At 54.9% G+C, this 25,692-nt stretch overlaps 9 protein-coding genes across 9 annotated transcripts; 6 read left to right on the forward strand and 3 right to left on the reverse strand.

Annotated features, from left to right (window-relative positions):
• The first annotated feature begins 215 nt into the window (after positions 1-215).
• BKA78DRAFT_117522 (uncharacterized protein) lies at positions 216-2,457 on the forward strand. The gene is made up of 6 exons (XM_066882364.1): positions 216-244; positions 377-432; positions 504-542; positions 597-733; positions 814-928; positions 979-2,457. Exons 2-6 carry the CDS (start codon positions 385-387, stop codon positions 2,077-2,079), a joined length of 1,440 nt encoding a protein of 479 aa, XP_066745434.1. The 5' UTR covers positions 216-244; positions 377-384; the 3' UTR covers positions 2,080-2,457.
• A 585-nt stretch (positions 2,458-3,042) lies between these two features.
• BKA78DRAFT_311557 (putative carboxylesterase) lies at positions 3,043-5,240 on the forward strand. The gene is made up of 6 exons (XM_066888224.1): positions 3,043-3,391; positions 3,447-3,610; positions 3,670-3,717; positions 3,770-3,954; positions 4,005-4,334; positions 4,393-5,240. The coding sequence occupies exons 1-6, from the start codon at positions 3,225-3,227 to the stop codon at positions 4,969-4,971; spliced, it is 1,473 nt and encodes a 490-aa protein (XP_066745435.1). The 5' UTR covers positions 3,043-3,224; the 3' UTR covers positions 4,972-5,240.
• A 1,151-nt stretch (positions 5,241-6,391) lies between these two features.
• Positions 6,392-9,819, forward strand: BKA78DRAFT_294668 (uncharacterized protein; the record flags this gene model as incomplete). The annotated part of the gene is made up of 4 exons (XM_066886385.1): positions 6,392-7,874; positions 7,927-8,419; positions 8,473-9,204; positions 9,261-9,819. The coding sequence occupies 4 exons, from the start codon at positions 6,392-6,394 to the stop codon at positions 9,817-9,819; spliced, it is 3,267 nt and encodes a 1,088-aa protein (XP_066745436.1).
• Positions 9,820-10,782: 963 nt separating this feature from the next.
• BKA78DRAFT_351953 (ubiquitin-activating enzyme E1 3) lies at positions 10,783-12,874 on the forward strand (the record flags this gene model as incomplete). Its single annotated transcript, XM_066891270.1, has 5 exons — positions 10,783-10,845; positions 10,911-11,081; positions 11,139-12,024; positions 12,078-12,531; positions 12,583-12,874. 5 exons carry the CDS (start codon positions 10,783-10,785, stop codon positions 12,872-12,874), a joined length of 1,866 nt encoding a protein of 621 aa, XP_066745437.1.
• A 234-nt stretch (positions 12,875-13,108) lies between these two features.
• BKA78DRAFT_378977 (uncharacterized protein) lies at positions 13,109-14,437 on the reverse strand (the record flags this gene model as incomplete). Its single annotated transcript, XM_066892925.1, has 3 exons — positions 13,580-14,437; positions 13,408-13,500; positions 13,109-13,266 (listed from the first exon to the last, which is right to left on the reverse strand). The coding sequence occupies exons 1-3, from the start codon at positions 14,274-14,276 to the stop codon at positions 13,109-13,111; spliced, it is 948 nt and encodes a 315-aa protein (XP_066745438.1). The 5' UTR covers positions 14,277-14,437.
• BKA78DRAFT_378978 (BTB/POZ protein) lies at positions 14,427-14,982 on the forward strand (the record flags this gene model as incomplete). The annotated part of the gene is made up of 3 exons (XM_066892926.1): positions 14,427-14,616; positions 14,693-14,872; positions 14,939-14,982. The coding sequence occupies exons 1-3, from the start codon at positions 14,478-14,480 to the stop codon at positions 14,980-14,982; spliced, it is 363 nt and encodes a 120-aa protein (XP_066745439.1). The 5' UTR covers positions 14,427-14,477.
• Positions 14,983-17,616: 2,634 nt separating this feature from the next.
• Positions 17,617-18,060, forward strand: BKA78DRAFT_117607 (uncharacterized protein). The gene has a single exon (XM_066882365.1). The coding sequence runs from the start codon at positions 17,718-17,720 to the stop codon at positions 17,946-17,948; it is 231 nt and encodes a 76-aa protein (XP_066745440.1). The 5' UTR covers positions 17,617-17,717; the 3' UTR covers positions 17,949-18,060.
• A 3,896-nt stretch (positions 18,061-21,956) lies between these two features.
• BKA78DRAFT_117624 (uncharacterized protein) lies at positions 21,957-24,175 on the reverse strand. Its single transcript, XM_066882366.1, has 2 exons — positions 23,970-24,175; positions 21,957-23,919 (listed from the first exon to the last, which is right to left on the reverse strand). Exons 1-2 carry the CDS (start codon positions 24,067-24,069, stop codon positions 22,370-22,372), a joined length of 1,650 nt encoding a protein of 549 aa, XP_066745441.1. The 5' UTR covers positions 24,070-24,175; the 3' UTR covers positions 21,957-22,369.
• On the reverse strand, positions 24,173-25,407 carry BKA78DRAFT_330996 (putative metal-dependent hydrolase; the record flags this gene model as incomplete). The annotated part of the gene is made up of 2 exons (XM_066889841.1): positions 24,173-24,293; positions 24,416-25,407. The coding sequence occupies 2 exons, from the start codon at positions 25,405-25,407 to the stop codon at positions 24,173-24,175; spliced, it is 1,113 nt and encodes a 370-aa protein (XP_066745442.1).
• Positions 25,408-25,692: the final 285 nt, after the last annotated feature.

Here is a 25,692-nt window from a genome sequence, read left to right on the forward strand (position 1 = left end):
AAAGAATAAGTAGAACTAGAGAAATAATAAGTATTAAGAGTATAAAGTAATAGAAGAGAATTAAAGAAATATTTTATAAGCTGTACTAGGCTAGGCTTAGGTAAGCTTAGCTTATCTAATCTAAAAATTTAAGCGAGTTCTAAGTTAAAGAGTACCCTAGTCTCTCTTTCTACTTTTACCTTTCTCTCTACCTCTCTTTACTTTTTTTTACTTCTACTACTAATACTAGTAAGAGAACTAAAAGGTAAGAAAATATTTACTAATTTTCTTCTTTACTTATAAGCTACTACTTATTTCTCTTTTCTACCTCTTTCTTCCTCAACTATCTTACTAATACCTCTAATTATAGAGGATAGTAGCTAATGTTTCTATTTAGGGCTAATCATGCGAGGCCAGGTGCCTAGTGCGTCCATACTTGTCAATAATGACCATGTACGTCAACATTTAACTCGCGCCTTGCTCACCAGAGACCTCAACAGTATCACCATTTCTAACAGCATCAGGTTGAGGAGATCACTTGCCATCGCCTGAATAGTCAAGCGGTGAGGCTTTCAATGAGGCAAAAAGCTTCCGGAGGCTAATGCGATTACCTGCAGGGTGAAGAGTACCTGATCCGCTGGGTTGTCTCATTCCGAGGAGACTCGACAGACATCCCACATTCATGGCATGGGGTGTCTGAGCTGGGCAACTGCGGCGAGAAGCTGCAGGAGTACCTTGATACGTTGCCACAGAGGTACGCTGCCACTCTCTCACCTTCATGGCCCACGCTGCATGACATGACGTTGGCTGACTCATCACGTGACACCGCTTTAGCGCGTCTGGTCGCCAGGAAAGACAGAACAAAAAAACCTCAAAACACCATCGACAGGACATCAAAGTCTACAATGGCAAGTTGGATGTCCAGAACGGGATGACAGTGGGTATTCAGGTGAGCGATCTCAAAACCCTCAAATATTCGCCAGTTCTTACACAAAACAGTCTCAAAACCCCGACATCCCACGCGTCGATATCCTTCACATCGTGACGGACGCCATGCAAGAAGAAGCGGCACACACCAAGACGACCGCCGCTGCAGCTTTAGTCAGGAAAGAAATCCTGAGGCGCTTATCCAGCATACCGGGCCCGACAGTCAGCCTTGTCAACAATGTCGACGACTCGTCCCCACCACTTAGCTTCACTTTCATTGACGAAAATATCCTCGGCGAAGGTGTCTACGCGGCCCATGTGGATACGATTACCGGATGCCTCAAATGCAAGGCTCATATGGGCCAGGGCATCGGCTGCGAATACTCCAAACTGTGCGACTGCTTGGAATATGCAGCCGTCAACGACACTGAGCGCATGCTTCCAGAGGAGCGCAATCGATGGGAGCAAATTCAGCGGACCGGTGAGGGCGACACATCTGGCCTCCCGAAGAAATTTCCCTACTACTCAAGTGGACCGCGAGTCGGATGCTTGGTTCCATTCTACCTGGACAGGCGCCATCCAATCTACGAGTGCAATTCGAAGTGCAACTGCGGCCCCAATTGCAAGACGCGGGTCGTACAGCATGGCAGGCAAGTTCGATTGGAGCTTTTCAAGACTGCCAACAACCGCGGTTGGGGAATTCGAGCAAAAGATCGTCTCCGCAAAGGTCAATTCATCGACACGTACAGAGGCGAGATCATCACGGACGCTGAAGCATCCCGGCGAGAGAAGGGAAACAACCTTAAAGACTCGTATCTCTACTCCCTTGACAAGTTTGCGGACACTTGCGGTTTCTCGCAGGAGGAGATGTATGTCGTTGACGGACAATTCTACGGCAATATTACGCGATTCATCAACCATTCGTGTGAACCGAACTGCCGTCAGTACGTGGTAGCGTACAACAGGCACGACCCAAAGGTTTATGAGATCGCTTTCTTCGCCACAAGGGACATCGCGCCTGATGAGGAGTTGACCTTTGATTACCTAGACAAAGATGAGGGAGACGAGGACGACGATGACCAAGTTGACCCAGATGATAGGAAGAAAGGAGGCATGAAGCCTACAAGATGCCGGTGCGGCAGCGAGAAGTGCCGCAAATACCTGTGGCTCTGAAGGCAAGGTGAACTTTGGGATTTCGACGATTGCGGGTCTTCGAAGGAGCATTCAACCAGCGGAGTTGTTGCAGCGGCCGAAATGTGGAAGTGGACCGATTGATCATGGGTTTTCGTTGCTCAAGGGCGCAAAGGGAGTGTTGCATAAGGACTCAGCATTCGAGGCATGGTGTCATGGCTTTTGGTCCAATTCTCGGGCCCATAATTTTCTCAGCTTTGCCGTCTCAAACCAGATATGGCGTCAATGAAAGTACCTCTCAATCGTCTTCCTTTGGATCGTCTTCAAGAACAAGAACATCTGGCAACACCGAAGCCAGCACAACCACATCGAAGCTCGTTGCAGTATCGTCATTGAAGCCTCCTCTGAGTCCAGGGATTCGGTCATGGCGTCATATGAACCGGGCGATGATTGATGCCGAATCAAACGTATAGACTAGGACGTAGATTTGCCAAATCGGCCAAATGCTGGAAACGAAAACGAACCCGCTTGTGTGCGCCAAAAAGAGGAGCAGGTATGTTTCTTGACCATCACATCCAAAGCATGGCTAAAAGGAGCAAAACGGACATGTCAATGGCTGGGCAGCAATCCCAAGACGGCGAGTCAAGGCAAAACAAAAGAAAACCAGCCATCAGAGATCTAGTTCGTCACATGTCGCGGACGAAGCCAGGAAAATGAGAGCATGTCAGCAAACGGGCACAAGGCCGGTGTTGAGAAGATAGCAAGCCAGGTCGCGCAACCAGGTCAAGTTGGCCGGCAATGGCGGATGTGCCGTTTGGGGGCGACAAGGCCGGTGGTGGACGAGAAGGGATGAGCCAATCAGGCCCAGCGTGGGAGGCACCGCCGCCATGTCTCGAATCCTACCCATGCCACATAACGCCTTGGCTCGGCAGATGGCCGCCGTTGGCTGCAAGTGCCGGCGATACGAGCACCCTAAAGCTGTCCACGCGAGATGGATGCGCTTTTTCAATTGCCCATGGTCGCGTCACGTTTGACCCGTCACTTGGCCGCCTGTTGCACTTCTTTTGCGTCATTCAACGTTTGTTTCCCCACGGCACTTTGGTCGCCATCAATGTCACCCTCTCCTACCAGTTCTTCGAGACGTGTGGAGCGCTGCACATTTCCACGTTGCTCTTGAAGTCACGCCAATGGCCGTTCTCAGACACGGTACTCTGAATGCCACCCTCCACGGCCTCGCCAACGGCTCTGCTCTCCACTTTCGCGGAATTCGCTATGGATATGTCCCAGCGCGCTTCGCGCGGCCCTTCCCAGTAGACGATTGGCACGGTAGGGAGTTGAACTGTACTCAATATGGGTGAGCGACTCATAACCCGAGCCCATCAAGAGGTCGAAACTAAATGAGACTGCAGGCCAAAGTGTCCGCAAGTGCACATGGATGTCGGCCATCTTTTGCGCATTCCCGAGGACATTGTTCTTCCAAAAGAGCCCGAGGATGAGTTTGAATGCCTCAACCTGGATGTTTGCGTTCCCGCTGGATTGAGAGGTCCGGTGCCTGTCATGATCTGGATTCATGGTCAGTTGCCCCTCGGACCTGCATGCAAGCGTGATGCCCCTTTTGACAATGGTGTCTAGGCGGTGCGCAAGTTGTTACGTTTGGCAGCGCAGCTTCGGGGATATGCGGTAGGCGTGCTCGACGCTCCTGTCTCTTTTGAATCTACTAACAATGGCGAAGACCCCAGCCTCATAGTCCAAGACTCGGCAAGGCTGGGCAAACCAATCATTTTTGTGTCGGTCCAATACAGGCTGAACATTTTCGGATTTGGAGACGGCACTGGGAGTAGAAACCTCGCATTGAAGGACCAAAGACTCGCCATTGAGTGGGTTCGAAAACATATTGGTGGTTTTGGAGGAGACCCGGTAAGGAGAACGTCCTGAAACCGTCAAATGGAGGCTAACCTGAAGCTCAGAGTAACTTGACTCTTGCCGGAGAAAGCGCAGGGGCTGTCTACGTGCATGCGCACGTGGTGACGGATGCTCCTGTGAAAAGAGTAATCTTGCAATCAGGATCGCTTGGAATGTCGCCTCCGCAACCACCTTCTCGAGGCGACCCCATCATCGCGGCGTTGGGGGGACCATCATTGCGAGGAGCGGCAGTCAAAGAGATTGTGGAAAATCTGTCCGTCTTGGAGCTCAACGCGCTGTGGCTCCAATTGGACGACGAACTGCCGCAGCTGCAAGATTGGGCGCCCAGGACAGGCAATGTGGAAACATTTCTCATTGGGGACAACGAGTACGAGGTAAGCAAGGGTCCTGTCAGCAGCGGGCCGGAGGGGCCAGGTAGCTAACGTTGGACAGTCGGTGTTGTGGAGGAACGGAGTGGAAGAAATGACGCCAGGAATGATCCTCAGCGCGTTTAACTTGGCCGGGCATGGGAGCCGCGACCTCGGGCGCATCTATGGCATTTCGGCCAATCGCCCAACAGCGAGCAAAACGGGAGCACTCGACTTTTGCGGCGATGTTCGGTATTCGTTTCCCATCAGGAAGCTGAGCGAATTGTGGCGGTCGGCGGGGCGGACGGTCTACACGTACGCGTTCGACCAGGCGAACCCGTGGCAGGCGTCGAGTAGAGCACACCACGCCGTCGACCTACTGATGCTTTTCAATGGGTTGAACCTGTCATTCAACGCGGCAGCGGAGGCGGTGGGGGCTGAGATGCGGCGGCGATGGATCGCATTTGTCACGGGGGAGGCGCCGTGGACGAACGGCAAAACGTTTGCATTTGGGCCGCACGGCGAGTGCAAGGAGCTTGATGCCATGGGCTACAGACAGCGGAGGAGAGTCGGACATATGGAGCTGATGGAGGGCATGGACTGGACCAAGATTACGGCAGCGTGCGCCGCGATAGCCGCAGGACGAGTGAGCTTGATGAACTGATGAACTGATGAATGTGGTTGAGGCCGGGTAAAGGAACAGAACTGGAGGAGGGGAAAGAGGATGGCGGTAGGTAGAGCCGGTAGGTAGTGGGTGTATGTAAGGTGTTGGGTTGGAGGGCTTGGCAACGGTGAAGTCATGGTGCGCTTCACGTGCCCTTTGCACCGCACAGTCGCCGGCAAGGTGGTGCCCAGGCCGGCCAGAGAGGCAGACATCGGGCGGCCTCGGCTGCCGCTCGCAAATAGAAGGTCGTGTTTAATACGCTTGTCGCGTCAGAAATTTTTCCCTGTTCTTGACCTGAGGTTCCTCAACGCGTCTGTCTATGAGAAGAAAAGGGCGAGCTAGGTGCTCAACACAGGCGCAGGCGGGCATGAGACGCGGCCAGGAGACAAGACGACCAGACTATGACTGTGTGAGGTAGCCGTGCGACATCCGATGTAGTAAAGTCAGGCATTTGTACTTTTTGGCGTAAGCAGCGTACCAACCAACAGGGCAGCATGGCGGCGCAGAAGCAGCCAGCAGGCAGAGACGGACGGGACGAGCCAACGCGCAATAATGCAACAGCCCAAGAAAAACAACACAGAAGGCGCTACGTGTGTGTCGTGTGCAGTCAGTCATAAGATAGCCAGTGGTACTGAAGACGTACCGTAGGAGTCAGCCCCAGGCGAAAAGTCGGCTACCCGGCTTTCCAAGTCCAAACTTTTCTAAATTGCAACCCACAACGCTACCTCTTTACATCTTCTCTCCACCTACCCTCTCGTCCTCTCTCCACCCACTCCTTCGCTCTTCCTCTTGCACCCTCGTGCGTCTGCTCCACCGCTTCCTTTCCGCCGGTGCCTTTGCACTCTTGGCCGCTCCCCGGTCTGCTCTCGTGCCACGGCTTCTCGTTGCTGCTGACTGCCCGCCCGCTTGTCTGGTGGGTCCTGTCGTGCCTAAAGCACCGTCATCGCCAATCCCGCACAAGGCCCAATTCCAACACCGCACACCATTTTTTTGATTGCCTACTGCAGGTTCGTCGCGCATCCACCTCCGCTTCCCACACTCGCCCGCGCCCGCCGCTCCCGCCTTGCTTCATCCTACCTCTTCGCTCTGCGCCGCGGCCGTCTCGCTCCGCACCGTCTGTCTTTGCTAACTTCTCTCCGCTCTCCCATTAGCGCCGTCATTGAATCCCGCCTCGACGCTCACTTCGCACCTCGCTTCCGCTCCTCATTCTGGGCGAGCACTACACCTACGCGGGCCTGACGGGTTCCGTAGAAAAAGCTGCTTGGTGCGGGGAGGTTGAGCGCAGCGCCTCTCCAGCTAGGAAAACACGAGCACGCTTCTTCTTGCGACTCTAAAAACCAACCTCGGGTGCGCCGGGACTTTTACCCCAGAGATCGATTCTCCACAAGCCCCGGCTCGCGCGATTCCCACAGTGCCCATCATGGCAGCAACTTTTTCGTACGCCCAAGCCGCCAAGGGCATGTCCTCGGCTACCACGACCACATCACAATCGAGTAAAGCTCCATCCGGAGCTACCACTCCCTACACCTCAGAGCCCACTTCGATGAATTGGGCTGAAGACTCAGAAGCTTCTGCCTCTGTGGCTGAGAATGGCGCTGTGCCTTCGGCCAAGACCGACGAGACCGTCACCAATGGCACAGCGACCCACAACCAGACCCAAGGATTGAATCCACAGCACGCCGCCGACTCTGGCATTTCGTCGCCAAGCGTCGGAGCCTCTTCCACTTCTGCTACCAAGGAGGACGACATTTCCTCCGTCCCCAACGCCTCCTCCGAATCCACGTGGGATAGCAAGTCGCAGGCTTCCAACGCTGCGGACAAGCCTGCTGAGCAGAGCGAGCACAACTCGGAAAAGAGGTCTGGCAAGGAGAGGAAAAAGAGGGAGGACAGGAAGGATGACAAGGAAAAAGAGAAGGAGAAGGAAAAGATTCCGGCCAAGCCGCTCCAGGAAGCTCCTATTCCTATCGTCAACATCTGGAAGCAGAGGGCCGAGGCTAGTGCGAAGGCGAAGCCATCAACTCCTGCCCCGTCAAAATCGACACCCACGACGGCAAAGCCAGTCGGGCAGGCGGGCGCTGCCAAGGCCAATGAGTCTACCAAGGCCAATGTTGGAAAGAAGAGCAAGGAAGAATCTCTTGATGACGAGCCTTCAAAGCTTTCCAGCAAAAATAAGGATGACGAGCAGGTCGCTCGCAAGGCTCAGACCGATGCTGCAAGAGCGAGGAAAGCAGGCCAGCAACCCAACTCGGCGCAGCAGCTGCCGCCAGTCAAGGATCAAGAATCCTGGCCGACGCCGGATGGTGCTGTGGATGAAGATCGCAAAAAGGCTCAAGAGAAGAACGAGAAGAGTGAAAAAGACAAGGTAACCAGCGCTCTCAAGAGTCACGGCAAGAACGAGTGGGTGTCCATGCCGTACGTCCCGTCTGTGGTCTTCAGCACAGCTATTCCGAACACGAATCCAAGAAGAGGTGGTCGAGGCGGAGGCCGCAGTGGCGTACCGGGACGCTCCACTGCTCCCAACTTGAATGGTACCGCTGGATCCGACAAAGATTCCGGTGTAGCAAACGGTGAACATCCTCGACGTGGCAGAGCCGAAGTCGTTTCTCAGGAAGCTGGTGCCAACAAGACGAAGCGCACTTCTAGCGCAGGCTCTGTCGCAGGTGGAAGTGGTGACAATCAAAAGAACGAGGGCAATGCGCCGGTAGCAAGGTCCCCTCATGCCGACGCCTCTGCCACCTTCAGCTCCCATACTTCCGGCAAGAACAACGGAGCACCTCGTCACAAGTCCGGTCGCAAGTATGTGCAGGCTGGCCCTGGTGAGAGGCGCAAGGACGACGGCTCTGTGTCTCCGTCCGACACTGGTGTCAACGGTCCCCATCGATCATCAGCTTTTGGAAATGATGGTAAGGCTTCACTTGCGGCATGCACAAATTATGGTGACTAATTTTATTGCAGGAGAACAAAGCCGTCGGAGGTCTTTCTCTCAAGGCGACGGGCAGCAACTTCCACCCCGTACAGGCGGTTCTGAACGTCGAAATGGCCAGTTTGGATCGATCTCAGGTCGGGAACGAGGCGAGAATCGCGGCGGTCGTGGCGGTCGCGGCGGCCGTAACGGTGGTCATGGTTACCCCAATGGCCAACATGGAGGCTTTGCCAACGGCCACTACTCTCTCCCACGGTCTCCGCCAGGTGGATACTCTGCCGAACATTTCTTCCCACATGGCTCGCAGCAGCAACGTGGCTACCGAGGCGCGCGCTCGCAGTCACTTCAGACTGACGCCTTTTACGGCCGCCCTCACCCAGGCTACCCTGGAGGCCAGCCTGGCATGGCTCCTCTTCAGACCTACATGAACGGAGTCTACGACTACCCTGCGCCGCCCATGAGCGCGGTTCCATACACTCCTTACGTCGATCCTTACAACTTGGTCAGGGCTGTTCTGATGCAATTGTAAGTACTTCATTTAATCAGTTGCATGATATCAAACTAACAGTGCTGTTCAGGGATTACTACTTCTCGGTCGACAACCTGTGCAAGGACATGTATTTGCGCAAGCACATGGACTCCCAAGGATTCGTTTTCCTCAACTTCATTGCAGAATTCAATCGCGTCAAGCAGTTGACGACCGACATGAACCTCATCAGATATGCATGCTCGCTCTCAACCTCCATCGAGATCAAGGTGGGCTCGGACGGCAAGGATAGGCTCCGCCGCCGTGAGGGTTGGGAGCAGTGGGTGTTGCCGACTGGTGACCGCGACTCCTCGGCGCAGAATGACGGACCCGGAGAGGTCAACCAGCCCTCTGTCGTGCCACCGCAGCCCTTTGACCCGCGCTACATGATGCAGTATTCTGGAGCGCCGGCAGAAATGCCGAGCAGTCCAACGCCTGGCTCGGGCTCTTTCCAACCGCTCAACGGTGTTGTCCACGCTACTGCCCCCATGAACGGCTCGGATCTCCCCAACGGTGGCCCTCACTCAGAAGCCCCGCCTTCGCAATTTTCGGGGTTGAACGTGGCTGCTGTCCCCGCATTCGCTCCCAGTCCATCTTCGAACGGCGTCAACCCCGAGGCAGACTCGTTCGCGGATTCCCAGACCAAGGGACTGACCGTCATCGTACGCAAGACCGAGAAGCAGCCTCAGCCCCAGTCGGAACCCTCGAACCATCAAGATGAATCCTCTGCCAGCGAACTGCACCAGACTGGACCAAGCATCAATGGTCACGGTCCTGTTGAAGCGTAAGCTCAACCTTGCAAGAGCAATGGGAGCTGTTTCGTGCTAACGGCACGATCAGGAATGAGGTTCGCACGTGTGATGACCTCACAAGATCATTAAGTCCCGCTTCACCATCTGAAACTTCTTCTATGCGACTTTACTGGGTCAAGGACCAGGAGGACCCGTCGCAGTCTCTTCCTGCTGACGCCCACGTTGTTCTTTACGGCGATTTGTTCCGGATAGCTTCGAATCGACGTGATGCCGCTCCTAGTGGCAACTGCCCTTACGACATGGACGTCCTCTACCAGTTCTGGTCCCATTTCCTTGTTCGAAACTTCAATTCTCGCATGTACCACGAGTTCCGCCGGCTTGCTCTTGAGGACGCTGCTCATCGGGCCACCGACGAAGGCCTGAAGAGTCTCATCAAGTATTACAGCGAGGCCTTTACAAGTCACATCGAAATTCGGGAGCACGTCGCCCAACATTACGTGGAACTCGTGCAATCAGAAAATCCTCATGAGAATCGACCTACTTTTCAGCAATTCCGGTCCGACTGGCGTAGCGGCGACGTGACCTCGAAGAATCGCAAGAAGATCAGTGCCTTCATGGACGATGATCTCAAGGCCTCTCTCGTGTAACAGTCTTCTCATCTCCCCTTTGCATTCTCTTTCAGCATGGCTCGACATTCTGGTCGTTTCAGCGCTCCTGCACAATTATTTCCCGGCAGCGACAAATCTGCCATGTTTCCAAACTCGTTGTTTTGCTTTGAGGTTTTTCTTTCCCTTTTCCCCTTTTTTTTCACAGCACGTCCATCTCACCGCGCATTCGGGTTGCGGTCAAACTCCACACAAAAAGTGTCTAATAGGCGTTCTCTTCGGGCATATTGGGGCGGATGCATGATTGCTGTGGTTGCTACATTTCACGAAAATAGACCTCCACGACCAGCCAGCCGTTGACAATGGAGAGTTTTGTTTTCAGAGCGGGGGGCAAAAAGGGACGATTTCAACTGCGGACATCACCGAAGGCGGCGGCAGAGAGCATGGAGATTGACGAGGGTTGGCAATGGAGCCGCGGCCTTCATCTTCTCTGTTCACGTTGTATAGTGGCGCTCTGGGCTTCGCTTTTGGGGGACGGGGTCGGTCTCCTCTGTTCGTGGCTTGCTCGTGCAAGCTGGGGCCTTCTGGGTAGTTGATTAAAACTTGACATGGTTAATCGTTCGTGAATACATGAGAGATGCTCCTGCTGTTAAAGAGGTAGTGGATGTGAGGTTCAGTTGGCGCACGGATGAAAGAGGATCGAGATTGGTAGGTCGACTGGGTAAATACAGAAACCACGAGTCAGGTCAGCTTTGTGTCATGTTCGCCGCACGCCCGAGCAGCCGACGGCGGGAGTTTGTCGCGTTTGCACTCTGACATAATGCCCTCCGCCGGCACGCCAACCATTCACATTGCTGTAGCGCCGCGGCAGTAGCCCGTTCACGCTCTCGTCGCGTCCATCTTCGACGTCTCCCTGCATGGACTTTCAATTCGACTACTTCTCCTCTTAACCCATCTCACTCGCCCGTCAGCCCGACAAGCCAAACGAGCTTCGCTACCCTCACAATGGGTCGCGACAAGTTCGCGAAGCAGTCCCTTGGGACGAGCCTCTACGGTCACATCCAACAGGTACCTCTACCTCTGTTTGCCGCCCCGGCCTCGCCCTCGCCCTCGCTGACAACGTCACTACACAGTCGCGCGTCCTTATGGTAGGCGCTGGCGGAATTGGATGCGAGCTGCTCAAAAACCTCGCCCTCACCGGCTTTGGTGACATTCACATCGTCGACCTGGACACCATTGACCTGTCCAACCTCAATCGCCAATTCTTGTTCCGACAAGAGCACATCAAGAAGTCAAAGGCTTTGGTCAGCTTCTCTCCGCCGTTCCTCCGCAAGTCTACTGAGTGTGCTGACCATCTCTAGGTGGCCAGGGAATCCGCCGGAAAGTTCAACCCCAAAGTCAACATCGAAGCGCACCACGCCAACATCAAGGATCCCGAATTCAACGTCGACTGGTTCAAGTCGTTCACCGTCGTCTTTAATGCGCTCGACAATCTCGATGCGCGCCGCCATGTCAACAAGATGTGTCTGGCCGCCGACATTCCCTTGATTGAGAGTGGCACCACAGGCTTCGATGGTCAGGTTCACGTCATCAGGAAGGGCAAGACAGAGTGCTACGACTGCAACCCCAAAGAGGCACCGAAAAGCTACCCCACGTGTACGATCCGCAGCACACCGAGCCAATCAATCCACTGCATCGTCTGGGCCAAAAGCTATCTTTTCGCCGAGATTTTTGGCGTCAGCGAGGACGAGACTCCCGAGCTTGACCACACCGAGGATCGCGAAAACAGTGAAGAGATTGAGAATTTGCGCAAGGAAGCAATGGCCCTGAAGGAGATTCGCGAATCTATGGGATCACCCGAATTTCCGCGCCGTCTATTCAACAAGGTTTTCAAGGAGGACATTGACCGTCTATTGTCAACGGAAGACATGTGGCGCCACAGGAGAGCCCCAGAACCTCTGGACTACGAGCAGGTTTCGACAAGCAGCACCGACGTGTCACCCAGTGTCGCACAGCAGGACCAGCGCGTCTGGAGTTTGGAGGAGAACTTTGTCGTTTTCAGTGACAGTCTACGACGGCTCAGCGACCGCTTGGAAGCACTCAAGTCCTGTGCGGCAGCTGGTGAAGCACCGCCAGTGCTCAGCTTCGACAAGGACGACGTGGACACGCTGGACTTTGTCGCAGCCACAGCAAATCTTCGGTCTCGCATATTTGGCATTGAGAACAAGTCAAAATTTGACATCAAGCGTAAGCTACTCTCACACCCTCACATTTCAGGAAAGACTAAACAAAAGGGACAGAGATGGCTGGCAACATTATTCCCGCAATTGCAACGACAAATGCCATGGTCGCAGGACTGTGTGTTTTGCAGGCGTTCAAGGTCATGAAAGATGAATATGACAGGGCCAGAGACGTGTTGTTGATGCCACGGTCTTTGGATCGTGTGCTCAATCCTCTGCAACTGCAAAAGCCGAAGCCCGACTGTCCAGTCTGCAGTCCAGCACAAGCTCTGCTCGAAGTGGACACGTCTCGCGCAACGCTCAAGGAACTTGTTGAGGACGTGCTCCGCTCGCAGCTGGGCTACGGAGATGAACTCAGCGTTGAGACCAGTGAAGGCATCATCTATGAGCCTGATTTGGAAGACAACCTGACGAAGAAGTTCAAGGAGATGGGCATCAGCGGTCACAGCTTTGTCGTAGTTAGGGATGGAGAAGATGAGCCTCGCATCGACCTCTGCCTCTCCATCTCAGACAAGTAAGTCTGCTCTCTTCATTGCCTGAGGTTCGAAATTGACAGCCTATCTAGGACCATGCCCGAAGATGCCAAACCCCTCCATCTTCCTGCCAAGCCAGACCTCCCTACCAAGCCCAAGTCAAGCGCCGATCACGACCATGCGAGCGCTACCAACGGAGAACACGCCGAGGCAAACGGAGTCAATCCTGGTGTCAAGCGTGGTGCTGCAGACGCTGGTCTTGACCAAGAGGACCAGGAGCCCCACCGCAAGCGCGGTAAAGTTCTAGAGGAGCGCCCTAAGCCAAAGGACCCGGATTTCATCGTGGTGGAAGACTCGGCGCCCATCGTCATCGACGACGACTGAAGCAAAGACTCACTTCACACGCAAATGTTGATTGTTGTCAAGGAGAGCGCGCATCATCTTACAGGATCCCTGGAAAGCATGCCAGTTTCGGAAAAGTCCAGAGCTGGATAACTTTTGCTCTTTTGCATACTGCCGAGCTGATTGGATCTGGTCTGCGTACGCGCTATCCGCGTGTCATTGACACCTCGGAACCGCACAAGGCAGATGGGTAGCACAGACAGGCAGGCAGACGGTCTATGTGGCGCTCAACCCGCCATCGAGATTCAGCACGCAATTATTGGCGTACCGGTTGGTGGCGAGAAAGACGGCGGCAGAAGCGATTTCGTCTACAGTTCCAAAGCGTTTCAAGGGAATTGACTGGAGAGCTAGATCTCGAGCTTTGGGATCCATGGCTGCGAGTTTTTGTACATTAGAACATCCCCAACTCACAAGATGAGAGTGCCGCCTGCGCTAAGCAGGCAAGCATCAGGTACATAGCCGGCATAGTTGCTCGGAGTGGACCTTTTCAATGGAAGCAAAGATCAATCACGTACCATCTGTCATGGCGGTCTCGACGTAGCCGGGGACCAGTGCATTAATGCGTAGGCCGAGCGGACCGTATTCGGCAGCCAGTGCGCGTGTGAGTCCTGAGAAGTGGTAAGTTGTCGACGCCCACCAGCGCGACGAATTCAGGGTGGAAGAGGTGTTTCACCAACAACTACTTACCCAAAACACCTGCTTTGGACGCAGCATAGGCTGCGCTGCCAGTACCGCCTTTGAGTCCCAACAGGCTGCTCACGTTCACAATACACATTCCCGGATGATTGCCCGAATCGATCGATACACGCAGACTGCGAGCTCTTTTCAACATGGCAGGTATCATGTACCTGCATGCCCAAGTTGTACCCATCAAATTCGTCTGAAAAACATGTTCGATAGCGTGTGCGGTCTGGCGCGCAAAGACGCCGGTCTTGGAGACGCCCGCGGCGTTGACGACGACATCCCACCCAGAAGCGGTAGCAGAAGAAGAGGATTCCGAGATGGTCGCGCGAGAAAAGTCGCGTCTAGACAGACTCTCCCAGAATTCCCTGCTCGTGACGTCGCCGACAATATAGCTGTGCTGCACATTCTTGGGCTGATTGTTCGGATTCTCGGCGGTTTTGCTTGAGTCGGCAATGGATTGAGTGGCAGAACGGAGCGTGGACTCGTCGCGCCCGACTATCGAAGTGTGGACATTGGGATGCTGGGCGAATTGTTTTGCTATGGCAAGGCCGATGCCACGAGAGCCACCAGTAATGAGGACGCTGAGCTCATGGCCAGTGGCCAGTGGAGCTTTGCTGTAAAACCGGGGGCGAAGGATGCAAGACTTGGGCGATTGATTGGAGGGTATTTTTGTCGAACGTAGTCGCGTCGGGCGGAGCATGGTGATATGGCAGTGGCGAGGGACGTGGTGTTGGGATGCATGCAGACGATGATCATGGCCGCGGAGGTGACGTCGGCAGGTGCATGGTCAGAGCTCCCAGGCCAAGCGATGTCTGCCGGTGCGACAGAGCTTCCCTTCCACCTCGCTCCTCTGCAACGCACCGCACCGTCAGCTCGACAGGCGAATGAAGCGATCGACACGATGACAGACGTTGAGGAGCACAGCAGCTCTTCGCAGACCGACTTCGTGACGCTCGTCTCGCGCGACGGCTTCGAGTTCAACATTTTGCGCTCTGCGGCATGCATCTCGGGAGCCGTCAAGAAGATGCTCGACCCGACCAGTGCGTTTGTCCCCACTGAAAAAAATTCCTCCGCCCTCCGGCTCAACCGACGCGTCTTCTCACACACTCCTCGCAGATGGTTTTGCCGAAGCCAAAAGCAACCGCTGCGTATTTGACATCAATGGCCTCGTCCTCGAAAAGGTTTGCGAGTATCTCTACTACAACGAAAAGCACAAGGACGCCAAGGATGTGCCCGACATGGACGTGCCGCCAGAGCTGTGCTTAGAGCTGCTCATGGCCGCTGATTATCTCAATGGTATGTGGCCGACGTCCCAATGCCCTCGCTGATGCATGCTGACAAGGACAAGTGTAATGACGACAGATGATGCTATTTCGAGGTCGCTGCGAGCAAGAGGTACTGGATAGGCGTTCGAGACGATTCGGATTTTGTCAAGCGAATAGGCGTAACAAGGCGCTCCCGGACAGGACAATGGCCTCACAGCGTGATAGGCTCTCCAGCACGGCGATGGTGGGATTGAATTTGAAACTTTCCGAATGGATGCTTCAGCAGAGTATGCCCACGAGCTTGATACGTGAGCCGCATCGCTAGCATAACGTTCAGCACCTTTTCCCCATGTGCTGCAGCGTCTACAGTTGATGCAAAAGCAAAGCTGTCCAGTATTATTCAGTTCGATTGCCGCAAGACACGGCCATCGGACTTTGTTCCACAGGACACAAGAGCTTGCGTGTCGTGCATGCAGTCATGAGTCGGGCGACAGTCGGAGGTTTCCAAGAAGACGCCAGTGCGAGTAGTCGTCGATGAGAGAGCTTCAGGGCTCGCGATGGACAGATTTGCGACCAGGGCAGGACCATGTACGCGTCAAGTTCGCGTCTTGCCAGGAAGCAGATGGTGAAACTGGCAGCGGACAAAAGACCCTGCATGGGCTGATTCGCGGGGCTGACGCAAAGGGCTTCCACGGTGGCAGTGGCGAATCATCACTTGGGGAAATGGAGTGACCTCGTGGTACGTGGAAGCCTCAACAGCTACGACGACTGATATCACAACGGCTGCGGTGAAGGGGCACGCAACGCATTGGGAGGCGGTGGCGCGCAGTTGTTGCGCGTCGTCCAGGCCTACAGTACTCGTACAGTTCCGCCACAGCAGGCGCTCAGTGTGTTGAGCAGAGGTACGGCTATTTTGGTGACGGGAGGCAGCAATCTCCATGTCTTTGTTGAGGCTCATGTAATCAAACTTTGTATGCACGACGGGACGGAGCGAGTCAGGATGGTAAGTAGTGGTGAGGAAAATTTGGAAAGGCAGGTGATGGACAAAGGATGATGAGCAGTCGACGTCGTGCGAACGGTGAGTGGAGCGTGGAGCGTGGAGCAGGGCAGCTGCCGGTCATCCACACGACCCCACCCGGCTCACGGCGGGAAATGGGGCAGTGACAGTAGGAGACGAACAACAACTGAGGAAGAAAGAAAAAAAAGATGGCGCAAACTGAGTGTGCAGAGGCAGGCAGTGGAAAGTCCCGGGGGTCGGCATGGCAGGATTGGTCGGCAGGCAGTTACTGAAGGTTGGGTTGGGTTTCTTTCTCTTCATCATTTCGCTCGTCGCTCGCTTCGCATTGTCCAGATCGGCGCAGACTCAGACCCTGCGCGTGGGGCTGGTCCGGCAATGACGTCGCAAGTATTGAACGTCAGGCACTGATGCTCATCGTTGACTTGAACAACTGTCTCTTCAGTCTTCAGTCAAACAAACTCTTGATCGAGCCGCGCTCACGAGAGCACTAGAGCAGCGCAAAAAACCTCAGCTGCAAGTCGCTGGTAGACGCTGGTAGTGGTCCGAGGCGCAACCTGGCCTCGATCGGCGCGTTGTTGTAGGGATGCCTGCGGGACGGAGCGTCTGGGGTTGGTCCAGCCAGCCTTTCCACCTACCCTGTCACCAACGTTATATTGATTCAGTCCTCCCACGCCAAATTCCCCTTGATTAAACTCTGCCGCTGTTGATTTCCAAAATATTCCCAGATCTAAATATCAACCCTCCGATCAGATCGTCCACAACAACCAAAGCACAGCCCACTCCACTGTCCATCATCCACACCAAGGAAAAATTTCCGCCTTACTGTCTGATCCGACTTCCTCCATCCACTACGCGCTTCTACCTTCAACACTCTCAAGCCACCATGGCTACTTCCAAATTTGTCGAGTGTCTCGATGCCGAGACTCAACCAACCTACCCGGGCTACAACGTCTCTCTCCAAGACATTCTCGCAGAGACTGCTCGCCGCGCTTCAACCGCCGACTTCTTCTCTCAAGCAGCCGCCAACGGCAGATGCAGCGCCAGCAGCTCCTCCAGTGGCCGCAGCAGCGCAAGCAACAACCGCAAAAGCTCAACCCTCTCCAACACTTCGAGCCCACCTTCGAGTCCAACCTCACCAACGAGTCCAATTGCCGCCGTCAAAACGCGCCTGCGCCGGTTCAACCTTCACACTGGAGGTTCCAGTCGAGACTAAGAAATTGCACCCTGTTCAATTGAAAGAGCTTGGATCATTCTAATTATGAGCACCTTTTGGGAAGCGGGCGTTTGCGAAACCACCGCGCTGCTGTACTTGCATCTTGCCGTTGTTCGCGTTTTGCATTTGCGCCATGTACTACAAGAACAAGTCCTTTTTTTGTGCGTTGCCGGGCATCTGTCCGCTCCCTCCCGGATGTCATGGGAAACATGGTGGAGAGATGTTTCGTGGCGCTCGTCACACGACGTGAAGCTGTCGCGGCTCACCTCACGTGTTGCACGCTCGACACTCTCTCCCACCACGACCCATCGCTCTCCTGCGATGCCGCCGGGTTCGAAGAAACATATTTTCCAATATCTGGTCCACTCCCGCCAAGCGCTGTGTTGCGCCCTACCTCCCCACGGTGGTCAACTAGCCAACCTACTGGCTGCAGAGCCGGGCTAGATGCTCCCATCCTGGTAACCTGATTGGACGCGCTATAGTCGGCCGACAGCGCTATGCTTAGGCCCAGTGCTAGACCAGCCATGCAGATGTCAGCACGTCTATTTACGACACCTGGGACGACGGAACGACCTAGGCACTGAGGCACTCTACTCCGTCCAACATCGCGCTTGGGACGGTGCTACCCGTCGACGCACGGCTTGGATGACTGCGCCATTTCGAAATTTCAGCCTGCACCTTTTTTGTTTCTCGGGACAACTGGGGTTGGCTGGCACTCCACTGTCCCGTCCTCCAGCCTCGCCTGGCTCTCCACGGCATTGCGAGGTCGGCCCCAGCCGCTGCCTGCTTCCCTTGGGCACTTGTCCGTCAGCCATGGCAATTGGCAGGGTCGACAGCTCCGCCGCGAGCGGCTCGTGGCTGGAGCGACTGAGATGAAGCGCAAGCCGGGGGACCCCTGACGGCAATCCGAAATGCCCAGCCTTATCGGTTGAGGGTTTGGCCGCTACTCGCCTTGGTGTGCACTGCCCGCATGTCGCCGCGCTCTGGCGGCTGACCGTTGCGCCTTTGCGCGCGCTCTCCTCGGGCGCGAAACTCTATTGCAAGCTCCAAACCAAAACATTGGAGCCTCGCTGCAAAAGGATTCGCATTGCTTTATTTGAATGGCTTTTGGCCGTTGGGCTCTTCTTCGGTCCTTCGCGCGCTTCTCTGTTCCGGCCCTACCGGCTCCTCTTGGGTCTTCGGATTTGCTGCCGACTGTTGAGTTGACTCAACCAACGACGTTGGCTTCACGGTTGACTTCCACCACACTTTCAGACTTTGGTTCCCGGCTGGTTTCCCCTCCTGCCTGCCGGGTTTTCCGAGTGGCCTTGTTTCTGGCCACGGCCTCGTGCCGTCTTTTGCCTGTGGTCGTCGACTGTCAACACGGCTGACGCGACACCATGTGTCCCGTTCACCAACCGTGTAGGCCTTGTGCGTCGTCTCAACAGAAGAGCCTTTGCACTCTGTCGGGTTTCATCAGTGGTTTGCCGCATGGTCCTTGGCTAGGACGGCCTGGTCAGATTGAGCAAACTTGTTCGCTACTATGAGCGTGTTCTCTTCAACACAGATTGGATTCTGGGAGGTTTAATCATTTGACGAAAAGGCAAGACTGACGTTGAAATGTTAGATTGGTTTGGATTTGTTGTTCGTTTAGCAAAGCTGGCATTCTACCATCAACAATTTCGGAGTACAAGATTTTCGATTAAGAGAAGAGGTACCGGTATCAGATAGTCCGAAGAATGAAAAACCGCAAGGTTGACTATGACTCTTGATCATTCGCCCTCGCTTTGTGTGCCATCGTCGATTCTATCCTGGTGTCACTCAATGGCGAACGTCTACCTATCATACACATATTCCGCCCTCCACAGGATTGGACGAAACTAACCACTGCAACTCCACTCATGGTCCTCACAACCGATGCTGTGATTTGACATCACTCTCCCGTCTCTTCTCCGCGACCACTTTGTCTTCGCCAGCGCCGCCACAACCCTGCCAGACATACTTCCCCAACCACCGCTTCACGCATTACCAACCACGCAAAGGATTAAAAAATCGCTCCACCACATTGAAGTCGACTTCGAAAGAAAGGACCAATGAAAAACCTAGCCTTCCCCGCCTCATGCCCCTCTATGCTGTCAAGTTCCTATTTGCCCCCTCACTACCCACGCACCCTATCTCGCCCTATCGAAGCACTAACGCCGCATCTGGGACCAACCGGGGCACCATGTCCATCCGTCGGTACCACCGGCTTTGCGCGCGCACCATCGACCTGACGCACGCTCGACTGAAGCGCTTGTTAGGATATGCACCTAGCCAGCCCACCCAGGCATACTGAACACCAATCACTATTGATGTACCGTTCAGGTCCTTCAGGCACGAGTGTGGCAGACGTCGTCGACAAGACTAGAGAAACACGAGTGAGTGACGCAACGACAGCTTCGCCGCCGCCGCCGCCGCCGCCGCCGCAAGGCCGCCAGGGACCGCCGCATCCATTCGACTTCTTGTCTGCCATCAGCCAAGTCCAAAACGGGCTGTGTAAATGTTTGTATACGCGCCGTCGCGCAAGCAGAAGAATCAGGCACGCAATCACCCAGCAGACACGGGCGTCCTTTCGGCGGATTGACGTAGAGAAGGCGCAGCAAGCAGAGAGCGGCAACACGGAGAAAAAAGTCGTGTTGATGGGTTACTGTCGTCATCGTGCTTCGTCGACCTACGTTGCCGTTGCCGTCATATGCGTCGTACCTGTCCGTGGCTGGCTCGGATTCGCGCGTGCTGTCTACCTGGAGTAGAAGCACCGACGCCAGCGAGTAGCTGCTACGGCTGCAGTTGCACATTGTTGCTTTAAGGTGGATAGACGCGCCTGTCCATAGTTGGGCCAATAGTCTGAACCGTGAGCCCAACTTCGCCGCCACATCACGAACGGTGGGTACTGCACCTACGTAGGAGGAGCAGGAGTATGTGCGGGAGGCAGCACGTGTTGCGATGCCTTCAGGGCAGAGAGAACGGTGGCAGACTATTGTCTACCACTACCGATACCGCCATCACTACCGGCACTAATGGTGCAGTACCTGAACGAACCGGCGTGCTTTGGCCACATCTTGCGATTACCAACCCACGCAGAGCCAGTTGGGTTCCGCAGTGTACCAAATGGTACCTCAAAAGCTGTATCACCGGATAGTCCCCCTGTTGCTTCACCCGGACAAAGGATGGGAGCAAGCAAGACCATGGACGTGCCTGTTTCACATCCATCCCAGACATGCTTCGACGGCGGGATGCAACTCAATTCGATTCCAGCCAGAAGGGCGCCGGTAGGAGAGGAGCAACATGATTCTGAACTGATCATTGGTGATGATTCTTGCTAAGACCTTCTCGCTTACCAACCAGGAGCTCTCAGCACTCACTTCCTTGGGACCTCCAAAGTTGGATCGAAGGGATCTAGAAACGTGGGCGCCGGCAGGCACCGACCGCTCCGAATCCGTCCGTCCGTCCGCGTAGTCCACCTTTGGTTAGGCCCGGGTTTAAGCTGTTGTTGGTGTGGAGGGTGGGCGCATGTACCTTGGTCTCGTAGCACGTGGCCCCATTGGAACCAGAGTGATGACTATTCCATCTTGAACCCATTGTCGATGATTGATGCTTGTCAGTTGGCTGCAGATGCGGTCAATTGTCCATAGTTCATGCATTGGATGGCTGGCTGGCTGCTGCGAACTGACCGACGGACTGACGCAGTCAGTGAGCGCGCAAAGCCGATGAGGCGCTGCTGTCAACGGTCCAGAGAGACAAAATTCTCCAGCGCCAAGCATCCTGTTCTCCGTTGATTGGAGACAGATGCGTCCTGAGTCACCAACAAGAGGGGAAAAGAGAGCAGTCACTTGGAAGCAACAGAGCAGCAGACAAAGAGCATTCTGGACCCGGGAAGAACACCACTACGCCGTCCGCCATCGAGGAGGCGATACGAGTTGATTCAATTCTTGCACCGGATTCTCGACCGCTGCTGTTGACGACGACCAGTCGCAGCAGCGGTACGGTGCGATGCGTATTGCATGCGCAATGCAGTACGACGCAGCGCGCACGCGACATGACCTGACCTAACTTACTGCCCTGTCTCAACGGACGACGCGCACGAAAACCAGGTCTGGCCCGCCCACGCGCGAGCTGCATTCTTTCCATGTCGAGGGACGACGTCGCGTGGAACGCGGCGGTGGAGACGCATATGGGGAAAGAGCAATTAAGCATCTCCGCAAACGGCAAACGGGACAATCGTCGATGATTCCGAAAGATGTTGCTTCAATTTTGGCTCGCGGCTCGCAAGTAGCTTGATGTCGATCACGGCGAGTCAACGACACGTGGATGTGGGGGAAACTCTTTGTGAGGAACTAGGTCGGTCGAGCGGCTGCTGTTGCTGCTGATGCTGCTCGCTCGCAGGCCCATGGTTTGCCTTTGTCGGCCGCACAGAGGGGCAGACAAGGAGGAAGGGGCCTGAGGACCGTCAGCCCCGGCTGGCGCTGGTGCTGGTGCATGTGCCCAGGCACAACGAACAGTCCGCCGCGGTAGAGGGCGGCCAGAGGCGGGGAGAAATGGAATGGGTGGATGGCCTTGATGAATGGTTGGACGGATGGTGATGGCCGTGGTGGGTGAGGTGCGGGGTTGGTCCTGTGGCTAGGAATACGCCTGCTATCGGATTGCCTTGGGTAGGCATGCAGTCATTCACGTCTTCCGCTGACTGTGTACTTAGTTTATTTTGGTGCCCCTATCGTGGACGGCCTACGCGCTGACGCGTTGTTTTGTTTTGGTCTCGAGTCTCCCGTTGTTGGGGGCGGACACACTGAAATGAAACTCACAAACTTGGCAAAGGTCGGCTGGGGACGGGCTGGGCCCTGGCTGAGGCAGGGAGGTCGCCCCCATAGTCTGTCAGGGAAAATCTGAAGGCCACATTAGTGAATAGGCAGCTGGGAATCAGTCTTGACATATGTAAAATCCGGCCAAGTGAGCCATCACAGCCATAATGTGAGTCCTGACGAAGCTGGAGTGGTTGCATTTGATGAGGCAACCTGGTTCTGGACTATTTATATCCTCCTCTTATGCAAATGTGCGGCTCAATCTTTGGACCTTCAGCTTAGCGCTCCCAAAGTCGTGCTCGGTGGTTGATGTTTCCGGGAGCAAGAGTGATGAGAGGGCTTAGAAGCCGCAATATTGAGAAAAGAATTGAACAAAGCAAACATGGGTTTCGTTAATCATGCCTCCCAGTGAGCTAAACATCAAATCATACAAAAGTAGCACGGGAGCTTTGCGGTCTTCCTGTCGAGAAGTCGACGACTCCCTTAGTCCGAGCGGAACGCCCCTTTGCTCTCGCCTTGTTTGACGCTGTTTTCCTTGTTGGCGTCCTTGGACTCGTTGATATTCTTCTGGCCAGAGACGTATTCTTTGTTCTTGGTTTCTTCCTCACCGGCTGCGCTGTCTGCGGTGGCACGAAGCTCTTTGCCATCGAAATCATCCTTGTAATCTTGCTCGTGTGCAGTTTCTGACGATCTTTCCTGCTGTCCATCGACAGTTCCCTTAGAAGATGCGACGGTGCTAGGATGATGAGCTTCGCCGCTTGTTGTTTCGTCCCGTGTCCTGGACCGACTCCTTTCCGGTAGGTGCTCCTTTCTAAGGTACGGTGGACGATTGACGCCGTGAATCTCGTAGTACTGGTAACACGCATTGCAGATGCGCCTACCAACAATGTCCACTTTCCATATCGAAGTCTCTGCTGTCTGACAGTTGGCGCAAGATTGGTCATAGTATTCCTCTTCTGGAACTCCAGTTGCGATGGTGCCGGCAGAAGACCTCTTCGCAGGCTCGCTCTGACTTTTGTGCTGTCCTGGTGAGGTAGCACGCTGGTTGGTACGATTGACCGTTGGTTCTGCAGAAGTATTCCGGTTGATAGCCTGCCAACTTGTGCCTTGGGTGGGAATCGAAGCGAGTTGAGGTGTTCCATCGTCTGATAGATCAGGCTGCTCCGCAGTCTGAAGTACAGAAGCACTCGAGTCGGCCTTCACAAGAGGCCTTTGGCTTGGGTCATCGCATGCTGCACATCGAGTGTGGCCGTTTTCGTCCAGGGTTGGTACGTAACCCAGGTACGTGTTGCAGTAGTAACAGCTCTTCATATCCTTCAAATCCTGCAGTTTGCGTGGTCTGTTTCTCTTGTGTTTCCTGAAATAGAGATAACAGGCGCTGCAAGCCAGATCTCCATTCTCGTCCTTGCGCCATTTGGAGGTTTGCGTTGCGTGACAGTTGCGGCATTGGAGATGCGAGGAGCTTGCCCCCGGAGTTGTCGGACTTTCTCGCAATTGATCGAGGCAGATTTCACATATCGGGCGGTTATCCCGATCCCGGAGCGGAGTCTGGGTGATGGACTCGTTACACCTGTAGCAGACGACTTGGGGATGGCGTATTGAGGACGAACCTTCCGCGTTGACGTCTGGCTGGAGATCCATTTGCTCCTGGTCTTCCACGTCTTCGTCAATCTTTTCATTCTGCTCATCCTCAGACTCTTGATCTTCTGGTTGATCGGGATCATTGCCTGCCAATCGATCCAATTCGAGCGAGTCTTGACCTGGAGAGCGTGCGTTTGAATTGGAATCAAGGCCTGGCGATAGCTCATCCGAGTGACCGTGATCATCATTACCAGCATAGGTTTCAATGCCGTCCAAGTAGGGGCTGTTGACAAGCGTGCCCGTGGTCTTGCGCCGGCCACCTCGTGATCGCTCACCATTGTGTGGAGGACCCCCGTCCAATCCATGGACTGTGCGATAATGCTGAAGCAAGTTGTCGCTCCTCGAAAAGGCTTTAGAGCAGTGAGAGCATTTGTGGGGGCGCTCGCCCATGTCTGAATTCGTTAGTCATGTTGCAAGTCCTAATGCAAAATGCAAGACGTACGCGTTGTCTTCTCGTGTCTCACTTTGTGCTCGACTCTGCTGAACACACGGTCGCAGTATTGACATTTACGCCTCTCTTCCTTTCGCACAGCCCGTTGCATGGCGGGCGTGATGTTGGGAGTCTCCAGTAAGACGGATCGCTCCACTCGCCTGCGGCCACATTAGATTTTGCATGAGCCGGGTTGAAAGGACCAAAGAAAAAACTTACTTGCTTACGTTGGGCTCGTTTTCGTCGTCTGATCGAGAACGCTTTTGTCCCGACTGATTGGGAGGATTGGGAGTGGGCTGTGGGCGAGCCCCCTGCGGAGAGCGCACTGCTGGTGCCCTGGAAAAAGGTCATGTTAAACTCTCGAAAGTTACGGGTTTGGGGTGGAAACAAGGCCAGAAGGGGGAAGGGGGAAGACAAGGGGCAGTGTTGGAGCAAGGGGGTGGAAAGGCCACACGTACTCTTGCAAGGCAGGGAGACGAAGAAGCTTCTGCGCATTCCTGTAGGCAATGCCTTCCAGCTCCCAATCATTGACCAGGTTGCTTTGAGCGAGTTCTTCAACGAAGGTCTTGGCTTGCTTGTTCTGGGAAAATGGGTAGTCGACGCTGAGCATGATCTTTTCAATGGGCGTAACACGCAACAGACAGGCCATTGGAGCCAATGAGAACATGCCGGAGGTGGTGATCCAAATGTTGTTTTTCCAGACATGGCTCAGGTCGTACTCGCGGCCACTCCATTCTGGGTCCTTGACGTTGGAAGTAACATCGATGATGCGATCCAGCTGAAAGGGGAGCATTTCACCCATGTGGCCAATGATGATTTTCAATCTCGGGAAGCAATCGAACACGCCGGCGGCATACAGTCGAAGAATGTGCAGTCCGGTCTCGCTGTGCCATCCCCAGCCGAAGGTACCCAGCAGCTGAGCAATAGGTTCCGGGTAATCGCCTGCGAAGAGAGCATTCTTGGCCTCTTCAGTCGGCATGGTGGGATGTAGGTAGATGGGCACGTCCAGATCCTGGGCGGCAGCAAAGAGGGGCCAAAACTTGGATCCATCATAGAAGTGGCCATTGCAGTGGTTGCTGATCAGGGCGCCCACGAAGCCGAGCTCACGGACACAACGTCTGAGCTCCTTGGCGGCTTGCTGGGGTTCGCGCAAAGGAAGCAGGGCAAAGCCGGCATAGCGCGAGGGGTGGCGGTGCGTGATGGAGGCCAGGCGGTCATTGACGGCGCGTGACATTTCAGGAGTGGGATTGACGGGGGTATGGGACAGGACCTGGATTGCGATGTTGTTGTCGTCCATATCGGCCAGACGGTCCTCGCCGAGCGAGTAGAGGCGGTCCATGATGGGTTTGGGGAAGGGCGGCGGTTGAGGTTGACCGTCGTGCGCGGGCGACGACTCAGGGAGCAGGCGCGCATCCTGGAAGTGTTCCTCGAGGGCGATGAGCGGCAGCATGTTGACGAAGGCGACTCAGATGCGAGCGCCCTTGGTGGAGACGGGAACCTGCGCAAGACATGCAAACGAGTAGAGGTGCAGCAGGAGTGGAGAGTGGAGGAAGTAGAAGAAGAAGAGAGAGGTAGGTATAAGAGACGGAAGGAGACGAGAGGACAGAGGAGTGAGTAGAGAAGCGAAGGGAAGGAACCACCTGGGTAGGGCAGGGCAGGGCAGGGCAGCGAGGGGAGGGAGGTAGAGGGGAGGGACGGCACAAAAGAGGGGGAGAGCAGAGTCCCGGGGTTCGAG

This window comes from Phyllosticta capitalensis (assembly GCF_038381095.1).
Source record: "Phyllosticta capitalensis strain CBS 128856 chromosome Unknown BKA78scaffold_4, whole genome shotgun sequence".
NCBI lineage: Eukaryota > Fungi > Ascomycota > Dothideomycetes > Botryosphaeriales > Phyllostictaceae > Phyllosticta > Phyllosticta capitalensis.